General features: G+C 43.0%; 1 protein-coding gene across 1 annotated transcript in view; it reads right to left on the reverse strand.

The window, feature by feature from the left end:
• Positions 1–18,955, reverse strand: part of LOC139391626 (CUB and Sushi multiple domains 2) — a 772,990-nt gene that overhangs the window by 110,849 nt on the left and 643,186 nt on the right. Inside the window, exon 48 of the mRNA XM_071139005.1 lies at positions 6,390–6,578. Within this exon, the coding sequence (XP_070995106.1) occupies positions 6,390–6,578 (189 nt within the window). The remainder of the gene's footprint in view (positions 1–6,389; positions 6,579–18,955) is intronic.

An 18,955-nucleotide genomic window follows, 5' to 3' on the forward strand; every position in this document is an offset into this window, starting at 1 on the left:
GCTTACACGTCTGTTCTCTCCCCGCTCGTTGGAAGATAAAAAAAAAAAGAGGAATCAGTAACACTTCTCTCCAGCTCACCCAGGTCTTTAGAGAGGTTGGTAGTGTGTAGAGTCAGACCATTTCTCTCCAGCTCACCCACGTCTTTAGAGAGGTTGGTAGTGTGTAGAGTCAGACCATTTCTCTCCAGCTCACCCACGTCTTTAGAGAGGTTGGTAGTGTGTAGAGTCAGACCGACATTAGCCTTTCAAATAAATATTTGTTTCCACTAATAAAGTGGCCATATTATATACATAACATCAACAAATAAGTCTGCTCATTTCTAGTAATTTTTTGAATGTTTTAATGGTTGCCTGAAGAGGGCGCTCTACGAGCTGCTCATTGTACATCATTCAGCCCTACAATCACGATGCGAGAGAGACTATGCATGGTGGTTTGACGATGAGTAGTGTCGTGAAGTGACTATCATTCATGTGATGACTGCAATTTATTGAATAATTACCTCCAACGTTTAATTCATACTCAATTAAATTAATAATGTAACAATTAACTATTTTTTAATTTGGGGCACCACGTGAAAAGTTTATTTAATGAGTTACCGTTTCCCGAATTAACACAATAATATGAAGATATCAATCATTTATTTCCTCATATCAGTCTATTTCTAAATGTTGCATAATCCTTGGATATCTGCACGAACCCTAGCCTCAGCAATACACAAATTGGCTTAATGATTTATTTACTAACTAATTAAACAATCACATTGTATAGGAATTTATTAATTCTCCATACTGCAGAGCCAAAGAGTGGTATTTACGATTCGGTCTGCAAGGTATATTACAAGGTATAACAGTCCGGTTTTGTTAAGTGATAAAACCGTCCGAATTCCCCCTTTCCTCTCCTTTGGGAGAGAGGGGGTTTGGGCTAATCTGGCACCCATGATCCTCACCAAAGAAAGAAAGAAAGAAACAAAGAAAGAAACAAAGACAGAAAGAAAGAAAGGAGAAGGAGAGAGTGAGAGAGAGAGAGTCATGACAGTAGCAGCCCTGTCCTCATCACATTCTCACTTAGTTAACGTTAGTTAGCTAGCTAGCCAGCAATGTAGTTAGGCTCTCTCTAGCTACCATGGTAGTTAGTCTGGCTAGTAATCTGTGCTACTTTGTGCGAACACTGGATGGGCGCAAAAAGTGAACTCATCCTTGACACCAAATGAACACCGCTATTTTCTGGGCCTGCTTGTGAGCATAGTTAGTTAGTTTGTCTGACAAAAATAGGACTGTTGGAGCAGATATTTTGTTCAGGCCATGTGCATAAATAATGAGATGAGATTGTTAGTTAGCTATCTAATCAGAAAGTGTGTGACAACAAAATGGAAAATGTTCAGTCATCAGCGGCCAGTTTGTTATGTACACCTTTCTAGTATTGGGTCAAACCCCCCTTTGCCTCCAGAACATTCTGAATTATTTGGGGCATGGATTCTATGAGGTGTGGCATTCAAACGTTGCTAATTTGCTATCAAGGGACTTAAAATTTTCCACACCATTACACCACCGCCACCAGCCTGTACCATCAACACCAGGCAGGATTGGTTCATGGTTTATGGACTCCTACTGCTTACGCCACATCCTGACACTGCCATCAGCATGCTGCAACAGGAACCAGGATTCGTCGGACCAGGCAATGTTTTTCTACTCCTCAGTGGTCCAGTGTTAGTGATCGCATGCCCACTGGAGCCTTTTCTTCTTGTTTTTAGCTAATAGGAGTGCAACCCGGTGTTGTCGTCCGCTGCAATAGCCCATCCGTGAAAAGAACCGATGAGTTGTGCATTCCGAGATGTTGTTCTGGACACCACTGTTTCCCCAGTGTATTTATCCCAGTGTTTCCTGTCTCTCTGTGTCAGTTCGTCTTGTATGTTTTCAAGTCAACCATCGTTTTCCCCGTTCTCCTGCTTTTTGCATTCTCCTTTTTCTAGTCCTCCTGGTTTTGACCCTTGCCTGTTTCTGGACTTTGTACCCACCTGCCTGACCATTCTGCCTGCCACGAGCCTGTCTGCCACTCTGTACCTCCTGGACTGATCTGGTTTCGACCTTTTTGCCTGTCAACGACCATTCTCTTGCCTACCCTTTTGGATGAATAAACATTGTAAAACTCCAACCATCTGCCTCCTGTGTCTAAATCTGGTTCTCGCCTTATGCCTTGATACACCACCTTGGCGTATTTCCTATTTTGTTGCACTACGATGTAATTTAAATGGATTTTGGGGTTCATGTAATGGACATACACAGAATAGTCTAAAACGGTGAAGTGAAGTGAAAAAAGAAAACTTATTTCAAAAAATTCTAAATAATAAAAAATGGAAAAGTCGTGCGTGCTGAAGTGGGAAGTTTAGTTTTAGGTTGGAGACATTAAAACTCATTTTCAACCACTCCACAAATGTCTTATTAATGAACAAACTATAGTTTTGGCAAGTCGGTTAGGACATCTACTTTGTGCATGACACAAGTCATTTTTCCAACAATTGTTAACAGACAGATAATTTCACTTATAATTCATTGTATCACAATTCCAGTGGGTCAGAAGTTTACATACACTAAGTTGACTGTGCCTTTAAACAGCTTGATAAATTCCAGAAAATGATGTCATGGCTTTAGAATCTTCTGATAGGCTAATTGACATCATTTGAGTCAATTGGAGATGTACCTGTGGATGTATTTCAAGGCCTACCTTCAAACTCAGTGTCTCTTTGCTTGATATCATGGGAAAATCAAAAGAAATCAGCCAAGACCTCAGAAAAAAGTCTGGTTCACCCTTGGGAGCAATTTCCAAACACTTGAAGGTACCACATTCATCTGTACAAACAATAGCACGCAAGTAGAAACACCATTGGACCACGCAGCCATCATACCGCTCAGGGAGGAGACGCGTTCTGTCTCTAGAGATGAACGTACTTTGGTGCGAAAAGTGTGAATCAATCCCAGAACAGCAGCCAAGGACCTTATGAAGATGCTGGAGGAAACAGGTACAAAAGTATCTATATTCACAGTAAAACGAGTCCTACATCGACATAACCTGAAAGGCCACTCAGCAAGGAAGAAGCCACTGCTTCAAAACCACCATAAAAAAGCTAGACTACGGATTGCAACTGCACATGGGGACAAAAGATCTTACTTCTTGGAGAAATGTTCTCTGGTCTGATGAAGGGGGTGGCAGTATCATTGTGTGGGAGTACTTTGCTGCAGGAGGGACTGGTGCACTTCACAAAATAGATGTTGGAGTGCCATCACAAAGCCCTGACCTCAATCATATAGAAAATTTGTGGGCAGAACTGACAAAGTGTGTGCGAGCAAGGAGGCCTACAAACCTGACTCAGTTACATGGGCCAAAATTCACCCAACTTGTTGTGGGCAACTTGTGGAAGACTACCCAAAATGTTTGACCCAAGTTCAACAATTTAAAGGCAATGCTACCAAATACTACTATGTAAACTTCTGACCCACTGGGAATGTGATGAAATAAATAAAAGGTGAAATAAATCATTCTCTCTACTATTATTCTGACATTTCACATTCTTAAAATAAAGTGGTGATCCTAACTGACCTAAGACAGGGAATTGTTTATAGGATTAAATGTCAGGAATTGTGAAAAACTGTGTTTTAAATGTATTTGTCTAAGATGTATGTAAACTTCCGTCTAGTTTAAATAAAGTCCACCAATATGCAAACTCAGTGTCACATGATCTGTCACATGAGCTCAGTATATATACACACACCTGCTCTGAAAGGGCCCAGAGTCTACAACACCACTAAGCAAGGGGCACAACCAAGCAAGCGGCACAAATACCTTCAGAAGTCACAGCAGAAACAAATTACCTTCAGAAGTCACATAATTAGCTAAATAAAGTCCACCTGTGTGCAATCTAGGTGTCACATGATCTCAGTATATATACACCTGTTCTGAAAGGCCCCAGTGTCTGCAACACCACTAAGCAAGGCGCACCACCAAGCAAGCGGCACCATGAAGACCAAGGAGCTCTCCAAACAGGTCAGGGACAACGTTGTGGAGAAGTACAGATCAGGGTTGGGTTATAAAAAATATCAGAAACTTTGAACATCCCACAGAGCACCAATAAATCCATTATTAATATTTTCCATTATTTTTTTAAATAATATGGCATCACAACAAACCTGCCAAGAGAGGGCCGTCCACCAAAACTCACTGACCAGGCAAGGAGGCCATTAATCAGAGAGTCAACAAAGAGACCAAAGATAAACCTGAAGGAGCTGCAAAGCTTGGATTGGAGTATCTGTCCATAGGACAACTTTAAGCCGTTCACTCCATAGAGCTTGGCTTTATGGAAGAGTGTACAGAAAAAAATATGCAAACACATTTGGTGTTCACCACAAGGTGGGAGACTCCCCAAGCAAGAAAGAAGTACTCTGGTGAGATGAGACTTAAATGTAGCTTTTTTGCCATCAAGGAAAATGCTATGTCTGTCGCAAACCCAACACTCCAAGAACACCATCCCTACAAGGAAGCATGGTGGTGCTAGCATCATGCTGTGGGAATGTCTTTTCATCGGCAGGTACTGGGAAACTGCTCAGAATTGAAGGAATGATGGATGGCGCTAAATGAGGGAAACTAAATGAGGGAAACCTGTTTCAGTCTTCCAGAAATTTGAGACTGGGACAGAGGTTCACCTTCCAGCAGGACAATGACCCTAAGCCTACTGCAAAAGTAACACTTGAGTGGTTTAAGAGGAAACCTTTAAATGTCTTGGAATGTCATAGTCAAAGCCCAGACCTCAATCCAATTGAGAATCTGTGGTATGACTTAAAGAATGACGTACAGCAACACAGGTAGTATAGACAGGCAGTATATGCAGTTAGTAAATACAACAATACAGGCAGTACATATAACAATACAGGCAGTATATACAACAATACAGGCAGTATATACAACAATACAGGCAGTATATACAACAATACAGGCAGTATATACAACAATACAGGCAGTATATACAACAAAACAGGCAATAATTACAACAATACAGGCAGTATATACAACAATACAGGCAGTAATTACAACAATACAGGCAGTATATACAACAATACAGGCAGTATATACAACAATACAGGCAGTAATTACAACAATACAGGCAGTATATATAACAATACAGGCAGTAATTACAACAATACAGGCAGTATATACAACAATATAGGAAGTATATACACAACAATACAGGTAGTAAATACAACACAGGTAGTATATACACAACAATACAGGTAGTATATATAACAATACAGGTAGTATATATAACAATACAGGTAGTATATACACAACAATACAGGTAGTATATACACAACAATACAGGTAGTATATACACAACAATACAGGTAGTAAATACAACACAGGTAGAATATACACAACAATACAGGTAGTATATATAACAATACAGGTAGTATATACACAACAATACAGGTAGTATATACACAACAATACAGGTAGTATATATAACAATACAGGTAGTATATACACAACAATACAGGTAGTATATACACAACAATACAGGTAGTATATACACAACAATACAGGTAGTAAATACAACACAGGTAGAATATACACAACAATACAGGTAGTATATATAACAATACAGGTAGTATATACAACAATACAGGCAGTATATACACAACAATACAGGTAGTATATATAACAATACAGGTAGTATATACACAACAATACAGGTAGTATATGTAACAATACAGGTAGTATATACACAACAATACAGGTAGTATATACACAACGATACAGGTAGTATATACACAACAATACAGGTAGTATATACACAACAATACAGGTAGTATATATAACAATACAGGTAGTATATACACAACAATACAGGTAGTATATACACAACAATACAGGTAGTATATACACAACAATACAGGTAGTATATATAACAATACAGGTAGTATATACACAACAATACAGGTAGTATATACACAACGATACAGGTAGTATATACACAACAATACAGGTAGTATATATAACAATACAGGTAGTATATATAACAATACAGGTAGTATATACACAACAATACAGGTAGTATATACACAACAATACAGGTAGTATATACACAACAATACAGGTAGTATATACACAACAATACAGGTAGTATATACACAACAATACAGGTAGTATATACACAACAATACAGGTAGTAAATACACAACAATACAGGTAGTATATACACAACGATACAGGTAGTATATACACAACAATACAGGTAGTATATACACAACAATACAGGTAGTATATACACAACAATACAGGTAGTATATATAACAATAATAAAGATAGTATCCACAACGTTAAAAAAGTACTAGACACTCACCGTCAAAGATCTCCAACTCGTCAAACTGCCGGCTGGTCTGGAAGTGTTGTATTGTGAACGTGATGTTGTAGCCCGGCTCTACCTTGACCACCCACGAACAGGACTCAAAGTGGGGGAAGCCGCTGCCGGGGGACTGGCTCATGATGACGCCCGTGGAGGCTGTTAGGACCTCGTTCACGGGACACGTCACTGTGAGGAGAGACAGGGGCTGTTAGGACCTCGTTCACGGGACACGTCACTGTGAGGAGAGACAGGGGCTGTTAGGACCTCGTTCATGGGACACGTCACTGTGAAGAGAGACAGAGGGGCTGTTAGGACCTCGTTCATGGGACACGTCACTGTGAGGGGAGACAGGGGCTGTTAGGACCTCGTTCATGGGACACGTCACTGTGAGGGGAGACAGGGGCTGTTAGGACCTCGTTCATGCGACACGTCACTGTGAGGAGAGACAGGGGGGCTGTTAGGACCTCGATCACGGGACACGTCACTGTGAGGGGAGACAGAGGGGCTGTTAGGACCTCGTTCATGGGACACGTCACTGTGAGGAGAGACAGAGGGGCTGTTAGGACCTCATTCACGGGACACGTCACTGTGAGGAGAGACAGAGGGGCTGTTAGGACCTCGTTCATGGGACACGTCACTGTGAGGGGAGACAGGGGCTGTTAGGACCTCGTTCATGCGACACGTCACTGTGAGGAGAGACAGGGGGGCTGTTAGGACCTCGATCACGGGACACGTCACTGTGAGGGGAGACAGAGGTTAGGCAGTTAGGACAGTGTCATGTGGAGAGTCCTTAGTAACGTTGGTTGTGATGTACTGTAGTTGAATCACTAACAGTCAAGTCTAGATTAAGTCTCAAATACTGGACAATTTAGTCAAGTGCACCTTGACAACTGATAGGACTGAAACACCAAAGCACTCATTGCAAATGGCCGTGTCCGGGGGTGTCATCGGATGGGGCCACAGTGTCTCCTGACCCCTGATGTCTCAGCCTCCAATATTTATGCTGCAGTAGTTTATGTGTCGGGGGGCTAGGGTCAGTTTGTTATATCTGGAGTACTTCTCCTGTCCTATCTGGTGTCCTGTGTGAATTGAAGTATGCCCTCTCTAATTTTCTCTTTCTCTCTTTCTTTCTCTTTCTCGGAGGACCTGAGCCCTAGGACCATGCCTCAGGACTACCTGACATGATGACTCCTTGCTGTCCCCAGTCCACCTGGCCGTGCTGCTGCTCCAGTTTCAACTGTTCTGCCTGTGATTATTATTATTTGACCATGCAGGTCACCAGGGAAAGGACAGGGAAAGGGACTGGGAAAGGACCAGGGAAAGGACCAGGGAAAAGGACCAGGGGAAAGGACCAGGGAAAGGGACAGGGAAAGGACCAGGGAAAGGACCAGGGAAAGGACCAGGGAAAGGACCAGGGAAAGGACAGGGAAAGGACCAGGGAAAGGACAGGGAAAGGACAGGGAAAGGACCAGGGAAAGGAGAAGGGAAAGAACAAGGGGAAAGGACCAGGGAAAGGACCAGGGAAAGGACCAGGGAAAGGGACAGGGAAAGGACCAGGGAAAGGACCAGGTGAAGGGACAGGGAAAGGGACTGGGAAAGGACCAGGGGAAAGGGACTGAGAAAGGACCAGGGAAAGGACCAGGGGAAAGGATCAGGGGAAAGGACCATGGAAAGGACCAGGGAAAGGACCAGGGGAAGGACCAGGGGAAGGACCAGACAGGCAGCTACAACGGGCCAAAGTCTAATGCTAAATCTGCCCCTGAGACATTTGTGAACGTGTGAGAGAGAGTGTGTGTGTATGTGTGTGTGTGTGTGTGTGTGTGTGTGAACCCTGTGAACCCTGTGTCTCTACGTGTGTCTCCGTCTCTCAGCCCAGTCATTGGTATTCCACGTGGAGCCTATTCATGACATTTCCTGACGGTTTTTACCCCCAGAATTATCAGACTTTCCAGAGGGTTCCTGTCCAAGGCATTTAGACGTGGAGGAAATATAGAAAGGCTCTGTCTCTCTGTGCATGAGAGCAGAACCTTGAACATGGCCGACCACATGAGAGGTGGGGAAGGAGGAGATCGGGGGGTGGGGGTGGGGGAGTGTGTGGGGGGGGGGGGGGGTGGAAGGGAAGTAAAACCAACGGGGGTATAGTTTAATCTTCGTCATCATAGCATGAAACAATGTTAATTATTTGTCTTTAGTGGAACATCGGGTCTGTGATGTTTGAATTGTTGAATTGAAAATGACCCCTGAGATACTTAAAGCTGTTTAGACCAAGCATAGTGGAGAGCAGATGTTTCAAAGGGCTTCATGGGAAATATATGTTTATAGATAAATAAATAAATAGATAAATAGATACTAAACTACAAGGGACAAAAAAAACAAGGTAAATAATCAATTAAAAATTAACTGTAAACACTGAAGTATTTAATAATATTTCACATATCAAATGTTATTGGATATGTACAGTCTTGTAACAATTTTCAAAAGCGAAAATAAATCAACATAAATATGGGTTGTATTTACAGTGGTGTTTGTTCTTCACTGGTTGCCCTTTTCTTGTGGCATCAGGTCACAAATCTTGCTGCTGTGATGCCCACTGTGTTATTTCACCCAATAGATATGGGAGTTTATCAAAATCGGGTTTGTTTTCTAAATCTATGTGTAATCTGAGGGAAATATGTGTCTCTAATATGGTCATACATTGGGCAGGAGGTTAGGAAGTGCAGCTCAGTTTCCAACTCATTTTGTGGGCAGTGTGCACATAGACTGTCTTCTCTTGAGAGCCATGTCTGCCTACGGCGGCCTTTCTCAATAGCAAGGCTATGCTCACTGAGTCTGTACATAGTCAAAGCTTTCCATAATTTTGGGTCAGTCACAGTGGTCAGGTATTCTGCCACTGTGTACTCTCTGTTTGGGGTCAAATAGCATTCCAGTTTGCTCTGTTTTGTTGTTGATTCTTTCCAATTGAACAATATTTTCGTTTTCTCAATGATTAGTTTGGGTCTAATTGTGTTGCTGTCCTGGGGCTCTGTGGACTCTGTGTTTGCGAGCAGAGTCCCTGTACAAGCTGCCTGAGGGAACTCCTCTCTAGTTTCATCCCTCTGTAGGAGAGGGGCTTTGTTATATAATATGGAAGGAATCACTTATTTTTCACTGGTTTTAGAATCTAACAGCTCTTTTCTGGATTTTGATAATTAGCGGGAATCGTCCTAAATCTGCTCTGCATGCATCATTTGGTGTTTTACATTGTACACTGAGGACACCACCACCACGAGACGTAAGAACAAATAGATTCAAACCGATAGAAAAACTTGAGTACAGAAAGGTTTACATCATTGAAATACCCTGTGAACAACAGTTTTCACACATCAAAGTCTAAAGTGATTACAAACATCAAAACAACTGCATTCTCTGTTCAAACACCCTCAATAACACACTTCCAACACCCTCAATAACACACTTACAACACCCTCAATAACACACTTACAACACCCTCAATAACACACTTCCAACACCCTCAATAACACACTTCCAACACCCTCAATAACACACTTCCAACACCCTCAATAACACACTTCCAACACCCTCAATAACACACTTCCAACACCCTCAATAACACACTTCCAACACCCTCAATAACACACTTCCAACACCCACAATAACACACTTCCAACACCCTCAATAACACACTTACAACTACAGAGGTAGTGTGACAGCGGTCTCAAATCCCAACATCATGTGACATGTGTCCTAAGTCTTAACATCATGTGACAGGTGTCCTAAGTCTTCACATCATGTGACAGGGGTCTTAAGTCCTAACATCATGTGACAGGGGTCCTAAATCCTAACATCATGTGACAGGGGTCCTAAGTCCTAACATCATGTGACAGGGGTCCTAAGTCTTAACATCATGTGACAGGGGTCCTAAGTCTTAACATCATGTGACAGGGGTCCTAAGTCTTAACATCATGTGACAGGGGTCCTGAGTCCTAACATCATGTGACAGGGGTCCTGAGTCCTAACATCATGTGAGAGGGGTCCTAAGTCCTAACCATCTTAGAGTGAAAAGTCCCCATTGTGCATTCCGTTTTGTCATCAAAGCCCCATATACTACCCACCACTGCGACCTGTACGCTCGTTGGCTGGCCCTCGCTTCATACTCATCTCCAAACCCACTGGCTCCAGGTCATCTGCAAGTCTCTGCTAGGTAAAGTCCCGCCTTATCTCAGCTCACTGGTCACCATAGCAGCACAAACTCGTAGCACGCGCTCCAGCAGGTATAGCTCACTGGTCACTCTAAAAACCAATTCCTCCTTTGGCCGCCTTTCCTTCCAGTTCTCTGCTGCCAATGACTGGAACAAACTGCAAAAATCAATGAAGCTGGATACTCATATCTCCCTCACTAGCTTTAAATACCAGCTGTCAGAGCAGCTCACAGATCACTGCACCTGTACACAGCCCATCCAACTACCTCATCCCCATACTGTATTAATTAATTCATTTATTTATTTATCTTTCTCCTTTGCACCCCAGTATCTCTACTTGCACGTCATCATCTGCACAACTACCATTCCAGTGTTTAATTGCTATAGTGTAATTACTTCGCCACCATGGCCTATTTATTGCCTTAACCTGTGTCTCCTAGTCTGCCTCGAGGCAGCAGTAGTAGTGGCAGTAGGTTATCCTGTGTCTCCTAGTCTGCCTCGAGGCAGCAGCAGTAGTAGTGACAGTAGGTTAACCTGTGTCTCCTTGACTGCCTCGAGGCAGCAGTAGTAGTGACAGTAGGTTAACCTGTGCCTCCTAGACTGCCTCGAGGCAGCAGTAGGTTAGCCTGTGTCTCCTAGTCTGCCTCGAGGCAGCAGCAGTAGTAGTGACAGTAGGTTAACCTGTGTCTCCTAGTCTGCCTCGAGGCAGCAGCAGTAGTAGTGACAGTAGGTTAACCTGTGTCTCCAAGTCTGCCTCGAGGCAGCAGCAGTAGTAGTGACAGTAGGTTAACTTGTGTCTCCTAGTCTGCCTAGGAGCGTCTCCATTACTGATGACTTTGAATCAGAAGTGCTAGCTGTGAACCTTGGGGGAGACGTGAGAACGGTTTAAATACAGACAAACATTAACACAGCTGCATAGGAATAATCGTGTGTGTGTGTGTGAGTGTGTGTGAGTGTGTGTGCATGCGTGTGTGACTGTTTGTGTGTGACTGTGTGTGACTGTTTGTGTGTGACTGTGTGTGCGTGTGTGCGTCACAGGCGGCCTGTAGCACATTAATTAAGGAGGATAGGCTCAAAGTAATGGCTGGAATGGAATATATTGAATCGTATCAAACAAATAAAAAACATGGGTTTGATACCATTCCACTCAGCAGCCCCCTGTGGAGTAAATGGGTGCCACAGGCTGCATCAGTCGTGGGGAGGCAGTGAATGCTAAGCTATGCTAATTCTATACGAGTTAATGTACGGATGGAGCCAGTGGAGAGCATGCCCTCCCGTCTCAGCCTCCAGTATTTATGCTGCAGTAGTTTATGTGTCGGGGGGCTAGGGTCAGTTTGTTATATCTGGAGTACTTCTCCTGTCCTATTCGGTGTCCTGTGTGAATCTAAGTGTGCTCTCTCTAATTCTCTCTTTCTCTCTTTCTCTCTCTCGGAGGACCTGAGCCCTAGGACCATGCCCCAGGACTACCTGACATGATGACTCCTTGCTGTCCCCAGTCCACCTGGCCGTGCTGCTGCTCCAGTTTCAACTGTTCAGCCTTATTATTATTTGACCATGCTGGTCATTTATGAACATTTGAACATCTTGGCCATGTTCTGTTATAATCTCCACCCGGCACAGCCAGAAGAGGACTGGCTACCCCACATAGCCTGGTTCCTCTCTAGGTTCCTTCCTAGGTTTTGGCCTTTCTAATGAGTTTTTCCGAGCCACCGTGCTTCTACACCTGCATTGCTTGCTGTTTGGGGTATTAGGCTGGGTTTCTGTACAGCACTTTGAGATATCAGCTGATGTACGAAGGGCTTTATAAATAAATTTGATTTGATGCTCCGCTATGCTAATTCTATATGAGTTAATGCACGGATGGAGCCAGCTGAGATCATGCTAAGCCATGCTAGTTCAATATGAGTTAATGTACGGATGGAGCCAGCGGAGAGCATGCTACGCTATGCTAATTCTATACTAGTTAATGTATGGATGGAGCCAGCGGAGAGCATGCTAAGCTATGCTAGTTCAATATGAGTTAATGTACAGATGGAGCCAGCTGAGAGCATGCTAAGCTATGCTAGTTCAATATGAGTTAATGTACGGATTGAGCCAGCTGAGAGCATGCTAAGCTATGCTAGTTCAATATGAGTTCATGTACGGATGGAACCAGCTGAGAGCATGCTAAGCTATGCTAATTCTATACGAGTTAATGTACGGATGGAGCCAGCTGAGAGCATGCTAAGCTATGCTAGTTCAATATGAGTTAATGTATGGATGGAGCCAGCTGAGAGCATGCTAAGCTATGCTAGTTCAATATGAGTTAATGTATGGATGGAGCCAGCTGAGAGCATGCTAAGCTATGCTAGTTCAATATGAGTTAATGTATGGATGGAGCCAGCTGAGAGCATGCTAAGCTATGCTAGTTCAATATGAGTTAATGTACAGATGGAGCCAGCTGAGAGCATGCTAAGCTATGCTAGTTCTGTGAATCTTTATGTTGCATGTTTAACGCCTGAGGCTGAAAACTAGTTACCTCATCTGCAAGCACAGGGCTATATAAAGGTAGTACCCAAGTGTGAACAGAAGAGTTGATCTACCTTCATGCTATTCTAGTTACACACATTAGTTCATGTTGAATGGGCAAGGCTGTAAAGTGAACATCTGTCAAACTTTTAGGTCAAATAATAGGATTCTACAGATGAATGTTGATGTCTATTCCACCCAGTCATGGCCTGACAGCAGTTCACTAAAGGCAGTAGCACTTCTCCTATTTACAGAGTGACAGAGAGCAGTCTATTAATCCCTGTAGTAAAATTCACAGAATGATCAGTTAGTTGGATAAAACACATGGTGAGATTGACCTTTCAGAGAGACGTCTCCCAAGTTTCACACTCACACAGCAGTGGAGTTGATGATATGAGAGAAGAGACAGAGAAAGAGAGACAGATAAAGAGAGAGAGGGCGAGGGCGAGAGGGCAAGAGAGAGAGGGAGACAGACAGACAGGAAGACAGACAGAGAGACAGAGAGACAGACAGATAGACAGACAGACAGACAGACAGAGAGAGAGACAGACAGACAGATGGGAGACGGGAGACAGACAGACAGACGGGAGACAGGAGACAGACAGGAGACGGGAGACAGACAGGAGACGGGAGACAGACAGACAGGCAGACAGAGAGACAGAGAGACAGACAGACAGACAGACAGACAGACAGACAGATGGGAGACGGGAGACAGACAGACAGACGGGAGACGGGAGACAGACAGGAGACGGGAGACAGACAGACAGACAGACAGAGAGACAGAGAGACAGACAGACAGACAGACGGGAGACAGACAGGAGACGGGAGACAGACAGAGAGCGAGAGCGAGACAGAGCATAAGCAAGAGCGAGAGAAAGGGTCAGAGACAGAGAGGAGCTTCACTATGCTGCTATGTTCCCTTTTATTCCAAATGGGACCCTATTCCCTATATAGTGCACTACTTTAGACCAGAACCCTATGGCACATTATTCCCTATATAGTGCACTACTTTAGACCAGAAACCCTATGGCACATTATTCCCTATATAGTGCATTACTTTAGACCAGAACCCTATGGCACATTATTCCCTATATAGTGCATTACTTTAGACCAGAACCCTATGGCACATTATTCCCTATATAGTGCATTACTTTAGACCAGAACACTATGGCACATGATTCCCTATATAGTGCATTACTTTAGACCAGAACCCTATGGCACATTATTCCCTATATAGTGCATTACTTTAGACCAGAACCCTATGGCACAATATTCCCTATATTTTTTTATTATTTCACCTTTATTTAATCAGGTAGGCCAGTTGAGAACACCTTTATTTAACCAGGTAGACCAGTTGAGAACACCTTTATTTAACCAGGTTAGGGCTAGTTGAGAACACCTTTATTTAACCAGGTAGACTAGTTGAGAACACCTTTATTTATCCAGGTAGGCCAGTTAAGAACACCTTTATTTAACCAGGTAGACCAGTTGAGAACATGTTCTCGTTTGCAACTGCGACCTGGCCAAGATAAAGCAAAGCAGTTCGACACAAACAACAACACAGAGTTACACATAAACAAACGTACAGTCAATAAAACAATAGAAACATCGATGTACAGCGTGTGCAAATGTAGAAGAGAAAGGGAGGTAAGGTAATAAATAGGCCATATAGGCGAAATATTTACAATTTAGCATTAACACTGGAGTGATAGATGTGCAGATGATGATGTGCAAGTAGAGATACTGGGGTGCAAAAGAGCAAGAGGATAAGTAATAATATGGGGACGAGGTAGTTGGGTGGGCTATTTACAGATTGGCTGTGTACAGGTACAGTGATCGGTAAGCTGCTCTGACAGCTGATGCTTAAAGTTAGTGAGGGAGATATGGGTCTCCAGCTTCAGTGATTATTGCAATTCGTTTCAGTCATTGGCAGCAGAGAACTGGAAGGAAAGGCGGCCAAAGTAAGTGTTGGCTTTGGGGATGACCAGTGAGATATACCTGCTGAAGCGCGTGCTACGAGTGGGTGTTGCTATGGTGACCAGTGAGCTGAGATAAGGCGGGGCTTTACCTAGCAGAGACTTATAGATGACCTGGAGTCAGTGGATTTGGCGATGAATATGAAGCAAGGGCCAGCCGACTAGAGCATACAGGTCGCAGTGGTGGGTGGTATAAGGCGCTTTGGTAACAAAATGGATGGCACTGTGATAGACTGCATCCAGTTTGAAGAGTGGAGTGTTGGAGGCTATTTTGTAAATTACGTCGCCAGAGTCAAGGATAGGAAGGATAGTCAGTTTTACTAGGGTATGTTTGACAGCATGAGTGAAGGAGGCTTTGTTGCGAAATAGGAAGCCAATTCTATATTTCATTTTGGATTGGAGATGCTTAATTAATGCGAGTCTGGAAGGAGAGTTTACAGTCAGTAACCAGAACCGTCCAGAGTAGTGATGCTATGCGGGTGGGCAGATGCGTGCAGCAATCGGTTGAAGAGCATGCACTTAGTTTTACAAGCATTTAAGAGCAGTTGGAGGCCATGGAAGGAGGGTTGTATGGCGTTGAAGCTCGTTTGGAGGTTTGTTAACACAGTGTCCAAAGAAGGGCCAGATGTATACAGAATGGTGTCGTCTGCGTAGAGGTGGATCAGAGAATCACCAGCAGCTAGAGCGACATCACTGATGTATACAGAGAAAAGAGTCGGCCCAAGAATTTAACCGTGTGGCACCCCCATTGAGACTGCCAGAGGTCCGGACAACAGGCCCTCCGATTTGACACACTGAACTCTATCTGAGAACTAGCTGGTGAACCAGGCGAGGCAGTTATTTGAGAAGCCAAGATTTTTTGAGTCTGCCGATAAGAATGCCGTGATTGACAGAAGCCTTGGCCAGGTCGATGAAGACGGCTGCACAGTACTGTCTTTTATCGATGGCGGTTATGATATCGCTTAGGAACTTGAGCGTGGCTGAGGTGCACCCATGACCAGCTCGGGAAACCAGAATGGAGAATGTACGGTGGGATTCGAAATGGTTGTTGATCTGTTTGTTAACTTGGCTTTCGAAGATTTTAGAAAGGCAGAGCAGTTGTAGCTGTAGCAGTTTGGATCTAGAATGTCTCCCCTTTGAAGAGGGGGATGACCGCGGCACTTTTCCAATCTTTGGAAATCTCAGACATTAAGAAAGAGAGGTTGAATAGGCTAGTAATAGGGGTTGCAACAATTTAGGGCGGATAATTTTAGAAAGAGAGGGTCCAGATTGCCTAGCCCAGCTGATTTTCAGGGATCCAGATTATTGCACTACTTTAGAACAGGACCCTATGGCACCCTATTCCCTATATAGTGCACTACTTTAGACCAGAGCCCTATGGCACCCTATTCCCTATATAGTGCATTACTTTAGACCAGAACCCTATTCCCTATGTAGTGCAGTACTATAGACCAGAGCCCTATACGGTGCCATTTGGAGGTATCCCAGTAATCTGGTTTGAGATGTGTTGTCATGGCGAGACTGTAAACAAAGGTCTTAAAACTCTACACTGACAGGAAGGAGAATAGAGGGGCTCAGAGACATGTCTAGATTATCTCCTGGTAACTACAGAGGAGGATTGTGTTTTTTAAAATGTTCAGGAAATGTAGAAACAATAATACACCGATTTGACTAAAACCCCCCCCCCCAACCAACTACAGTGCCGTGCGAAAGTATTCGGCCCCCTTGAACTTTGTGACCTTTTGCCACATTTCAGCCTTCAAACATAAAGATATAAAACTGTATTTTTTTGTGAAGTATCAACAACAAGTTGGACACAATCATGAAGTGGAACGACATTTATTGGATATTTCAAACTTTTTTAACAAATCAAAAACTGAAAAATTGGGCGTGCAATAGCTTACTTTCATTATCAGCTTATCATTAACTTGTAAATAATTGTTGTTATTTTCCTGTGATATTTAATAAAAATGAGCTGAAGTTAAAGACATTATCAGCTATGATACTGAACTGGCTAGCCAGCTAACTTAATGTTAGCTAACTAGTTAACAAGCTAGGTAGTATTTTGACATATACTAAATTAATTTTTCAATGCTATTTTGGACCCGCAGGCTGTTGATGTCATGCAGCCTGTAGTTTTTGCATTTATACTTTTTCATAACGACAAGTTTGATGTCGGACAACAATAGAATGTTTATGATGTAACTGTGGCAACTGTCTACAGACATGTCGATAGACGTACAGCCTTTAGTCTTGACATTTTTTGTTGTTTATTTCACTACTCACTCTGTTTAGCACATGGCCTCACATGTGTATCCTTAAAGAGATAGGTGGGGCTAAGGCTTAAGAGAGTTTGAACGATGCTGAATGGGTGTAGACAAAGAAGAGCTCTCCAGTAGGTGTACCAAGACATTCAAGGTCCATTTTCTCAAAAGTGGGGTAACAAGTTTAGCAAAGCAGAATTACATTCCCACTTTCACATTTCTCAACTGCAGTGTATGATGTTGTTGCTCCGAGTCTCTACTTTTATCCAACGTAAAAAATGTTTGTTTTTTTTAATCTAATTTCAAACGTCAGACTGAATCGAGTTGGTCGGTCACCTATCAATAAAGACTAAAATTTAATTTTGTCATGTCCCTCTAGGAATATTTTAACTTAAACATCACCATCATTGTAAAGCTCTGGCTATTTTGTTGCTGTCTAAACATGACCATTTATTTAATGTAAAAATGTTTAAGGTAAAAAAAAGGTTTTCTTTCACCTCTTGAGGACAATGTGTTTTTTATTAAGTTGAACAGGTACTCTTTATGGTAGAATTGACTTTTTTTAAATTCCAAATATTCCAACAAAGTTACTATTCAAAAAGGAACCTAAATGAGTGTAACCACCCAAATGTACCACCCACCTCAGGACTTTAGTTTAGGATAGAGGCCATAACGTGGTTAAGGATGGGATAGCTGTTTCTGAGAAGGCACCTATAAGTCAGAATTAATAACAAGAAGTAGAAGCTTAGTATTGAACAGCGATGATAAATGCACAGCCTGACCAGTCAACTCTGGAAGTCAGAGAGACAAGAGGATCATCTCTGGAAGTCAGAGAGACAAGGAGGATCAACTCTGGAAGTCAGAGAGACAGGGAGGATCAACTCTGGAAGTCAGAGAGACAGGGAGGATCAACTCTGGAAGTCAGAGAGACAGGGAGGACCAACTCTGGAAGTCAGATAGACAAGGAGGATCAACTCTGGAAGTCAGATAGACAAGGAGGATCAACTCTGGAAGTCAGAGAGACAGGGAGGATCAACTCTGGAAGTCAGAGAGACAGGGAGGACCAACTCTGGAAGTCAGAGAGACAAGGAGGATCAACTCTGGAAGTCAGATAGACAAGGAGGATCAACTCTGGAAGTCAGAGAGACAGGGAGGATCAACTCTAGAAGTCAGAGAGACAAGGAGGTGGATAAGGAGTTGGTCGTTGTGGAATACATTCTGGTTGAATGTGATTATGTAGGTTTAACCAAAAGCTGTCCGCTTGTGCTGTGGGATAAAGAGGAGGAGGGTTGGATAATTCGAATAAACATAGCCTGTTGTGTCACCTTAATGGATTTAGCAACTGTCTGTTGATGCAGCTCAGTGCCTCAGTGGTGTTAACTAAGCTTTGTGAGCGTGATGAACTCCCCCGTGTTTACAACACAATAGACCAATGTGAATTGGGAGGAGACTGTCTACATTATGGATGTATTACTGTTGAGAGACTGTAGGGAGAGAAAAAAAGATAAACAGAGAGAGAGATACTTTCATGGGTGTTCATTTCACTTGCTTTAACAATGTAAAGAGAAAGTGAAAGATAGAGAGACCCAGTGAGACAGAGAAAAAAGACAGAGAGA

The sequence above is a fragment of the Oncorhynchus clarkii genome, chromosome 32 (genome assembly GCF_045791955.1).
Source record: "Oncorhynchus clarkii lewisi isolate Uvic-CL-2024 chromosome 32, UVic_Ocla_1.0, whole genome shotgun sequence".
In the NCBI taxonomy this organism is placed as follows: Eukaryota; Metazoa; Chordata; class Actinopteri; order Salmoniformes; family Salmonidae; genus Oncorhynchus; species Oncorhynchus clarkii.